Source organism: Cynara cardunculus, unplaced genomic scaffold, assembly GCF_001531365.2.
Source record: "Cynara cardunculus var. scolymus isolate 2C unplaced genomic scaffold, CcrdV1 Un_Scaffold_6828, whole genome shotgun sequence".
NCBI classification, from domain to species: domain Eukaryota; kingdom Viridiplantae; phylum Streptophyta; class Magnoliopsida; order Asterales; family Asteraceae; genus Cynara; species Cynara cardunculus.
In genome coordinates, this window is record NW_020203187.1 from 13,510 (window position 1) to 17,552 (window position 4,043).

Consider the following 4,043-nt stretch of genomic DNA (forward strand, 5'->3'; position numbering starts at 1 on the left):
AACTTACTTTCTTCTAAGTCTTATACAACAAATCATTTCTCTTTGCTAAGAACTACTGTGTAACTTAGATTGTTTAGATATGTTATATTTACCTTATCTTTCGGCAAACAATCTTGTAAAATCTGTATTGATCATTTTTTATCAATATATATTTTAAATTTGAAAAGTTTACTGTGCTTGTATTTATCCCCCTTCTACAAAGTGTTATACACATCTTGTAGACCCTAACGGGACCAACACATTTATTTGATTTATGAATTGTTGTCAAAGATTAGTCTTGTTTATCTTACAATATTTTCCAACAAATGAAATATGGGTTCATGAGCTCTAGAGATGGCAAATAAGTATACAAAATTACATTTCAAATCTTAAATATATAGAATTAAAGCATATATATAATGATGAGTTTCATTTCTAGTTTCATAATAGCTTGGAGATTTCCTTAACCAGACTGTCCACATTCAAAGAAGATGAACCATTAACACCTGTTGCTATATGTGCCTTGACCTTCCACTCCATGGCCTTGTTTCTCATTCTGGCATCTCCCATCAACTCCTGTATAACCCTCTTAACTTCCTCCCTTTTCACACCATTCCCCATCTCTAATCCAACCTCCCATTCCTTGCATATATACCTACAATCAATCATCTGGTCTCCAAAAAACGGCCAACAAATCATGGGCACACCAGCCGACAAGCTCTCAATGGTCGAACCCCACCCACAATGAGTCAAGAATCCTCCAACTGAAGGGTGGTTCAGGACCTTTTCCTGTGAACACCAGCTGGCAAGAAACCCTTTCTTCTCTTTTATATATTCCTCAAATTCTGGAGGCAAAGCCGCAGACTCCCCTACCACCAAATTAGATCTAATTATCCAAAGGAAAGGGTAATTGCTCTCAGCAAGACCCCAACCAAATTCTATCAAGTCTTCTAATGACATCACTGTTGWACTTCCAAAATTCACATAAATGACWGAATTTGGTTCYTTAGACTGGAGCCATTGGAAACACTCTGGTTCTTCTTTCGTTAAGCTGTATCCATTGAAATTCGACACTTGAGTGTGCTTTTCATTTTCGGGTATCCGATCAAGAAGTAGTTGCAGTGGGCCAATGGTGTAAACATGAGAATACATTGCCGATAAAGCTTTGACAATGCTTGTCTCTAACTCGTCGAACGTGTGGAAAATCTGATGCGAAACTTGGTGAGACCTTCTTGTAGATTCGGTAATGAAGGTAAGAAGTTGGTCGTTGGGATCAGTTGTCCGAACCATGCTTGGGAAATCCTTTATACGGATTCCTTCCATTCCGGGAATCCAATCAATAATGGTGTCTAAATACCCATTTGTCAAGTAACTTTCATCTGCATGTACATGCATCATTTGATTTATCACTGTTTTTATAATTAGAAAACATTAACAGACAAGGGGGAAGGATAAAGGCTAAAATACATATAACACTGTTTGTGAATTGGATCTATAGATCATCAAAAAATGTGTTTGTCTTAATCTATAGAGTAATTATATGTACTAGGTAAAAACATTACAATAAGCTTGTAGGACGTTTTTGGGGTGCATCCTAACACGTTTTTTTTTACCATTTTAAAATATAGAGTCCTATCAATTATTTTATATGACATTAATTAAAAAAAAATGTACTATAATAAGATGTAGTAGGACACCTTAAAAAAACTAATACGACATTTTATTTTAAAAATGTCTTACAAAATTTGTTACAATACTTGATATGTACCGTTGTATAAACTCTAACGCTCTTACAGTGAATGCACAATTGTTAATTTGGTCCTATGAAAAACTCTTGGGACTTTATTTTTTTTCTCTCACTGAACACTATATGGATTTAAGTTGTTTGTGTGGATAAGTTTGTGTGTCTATAGTAAGGGAGACCGGTGGGTTTGAGGTAGGTAACGAGCGAGAGTTGATGAGTTGGATTATTTCTAGGCCATTTATTGTGCTATTTTGCTTGAGGTGGCTTTAGGAGACAAGCGAGGGATTAATATAGCCATTTTGGCTTAACGGCTTAATGATTAAGCCGTAAAAGTCATTAAGCCGTAAAAAATGCTCAAAGTATATCTAAGGGAATAAGCGGCCAAACTATTAAGTTTATTAAGGTGCAAGTGAAAACAGTCTCTCTTAAACATTTTTGGCATCCTATAAACTTGATTTTATCGTAGCGTAAAAAAAAACCAACCTTTAAGTGGTGCGAGCCCTTTCTCGATGAGAAACTTGGTCTGGTAACTGCCCATAAAGCCGCAAGCAGCAAGCGTCCAGTAAAGCATGATGGGGATCCCGAGCTTTTGTGCAACATCAATGGTGAAAACCGACATGAATCCATCAGAGATGATACAAGTAGGAGGAATCGGAAGCTTGGTTATAAGATCAAGAAAAGGAGTACTCAAGAAGTTTTCAATGGAATGAATGAGTTTTTGTCTAGAAGTGGCCATATCATCCAGCGAGCCACGAGAAATGCCATCAGGAATGGTTTCAAATCGGAAACCAGCAGGTGAGGCATCGAGGCAGTGTGGCCCTCCAGATTCAAGAAAACGCTTGTGGACGAAGTCTGTGTTTACGAAGGTTATCTGGAGCCCCTTGTGGTGAAGAAGCTCAGCTAGTTTGAGCATGGCCTTTATGTGGCTTTGTCCTGGACATGGTATAAAGATGACGTGAGGCTTCTTATCATTTGTTGATAATGCATCCATGTCTCTGTGTGTTCCTAATTAGAGGAGAGGGATTTCTATTTGTATACTGCTGCATCTTATTCGAACCAAACCACTTAAAAGACACGGACTACAATAAAATTGGTTTTATAAGAGCAAAAAATTAAGCATCCTATCTAAAAGCGTTTTAATAAGTTTATATAAAACGTTTTTAGGCGTTTTAACAAGTTTTTTAGGACACTTTTAGTACAAAGTCTCCGATTAGCAATTTTATACGACATTATTTGAAAAAGTTTCTATAGAAACAAGTGTCCTATAAAAAGATGAGTTTAAAAGACATTTTCTCAAAAGTGTCTTATAAAATTTCTAATGTGACGCTTTATATTAAAAGTGTTCTAAAAAACTTATTCTATCATTCAAAAACTTATTACAAAGCCTATAGACGAAACACTTTATATTTTAATCCTAAAAGTTAAATCTTATAAAATAGTTTATCAAAAAGCATGAAAATCGAAGCTCATCTTTGATGTAGTGCACCTAAAACTCGACTAATTACTACCTTTTTCTATAAATGAAATTAACAATTTAAGTGAATCTAATTCTAATGTAAGGTAATGGTTTGGGTAGCGTAGGATGTTAGGTTTCCGTAAATAAGCCTGACTTGTAAAACATAAAATGAAAGAAACGTGAAATAGAATTAAGATTTGTTTTAGTTTTCTATTTGGTGTTATTAGAAGGATACTCGTACAATGCAGGGAGACATTATCTCGATTTTAATGTTTTCTTTTATTCCGTCTTTGTATATGTTATAATACGATTTTTATGTGGTTTTGAGAAATGGATAATATTTTTATTTTCAAATAAAATATAAATTTGAAGATATCATCTAATTTTAAAAATAAATATATCAATATCAATATCAAATTAACTATTTAAAAATTCTTGTTTTTTGTGTAATTTATTGAATTCAATTTTTTATTATAATTTAATTTAGATNAAGTAATTTATTTTTGATTTTATAATATAATTTTTTATGAGGATAATAATTAAGTATTCTGTTAAAACTCAATGATTATCCTAATTATATTTTAGATTTCTTATATTTAAAATTAAATGTTTATCTTGTATTTCACTATGTTTATCTGTAGTTAGTTACACAAATTCAAACGTGAAGCTTTAATAAGTTGTACTTATGCGTGCTTTATTTGTAATCTTGAATTTTAAGTAATATGTATCAATAAACGGTAGTTCATGTATAAAAAAAATGATTTTTAAGAGTTTTTGTCAAATATTTTATTAGTGTTATAAGCAATTTTCTTTTCTTAATCATAGTTAAAATATGTGGAACTCCAAGATTTATTCTTAAAAGAG

At 32.9% G+C, this 4,043-nt stretch overlaps 1 protein-coding gene across 1 annotated transcript; it reads right to left on the reverse strand.

Annotated features, from left to right (window-relative positions):
* Positions 1–391: 391 nt before the first annotated feature.
* On the reverse strand, positions 392–2,714 carry LOC112504770 (UDP-glycosyltransferase 85C2-like). The gene is made up of 2 exons (XM_025108724.1): positions 2,207–2,714; positions 392–1,358 (listed from the first exon to the last, which is right to left on the reverse strand). The coding sequence occupies exons 1-2, from the start codon at positions 2,712–2,714 to the stop codon at positions 421–423; spliced, it is 1,446 nt and encodes a 481-aa protein (XP_024964492.1). The 3' UTR covers positions 392–420.
* Between the last annotated feature and the right edge of the window lie 1,329 nt (positions 2,715–4,043).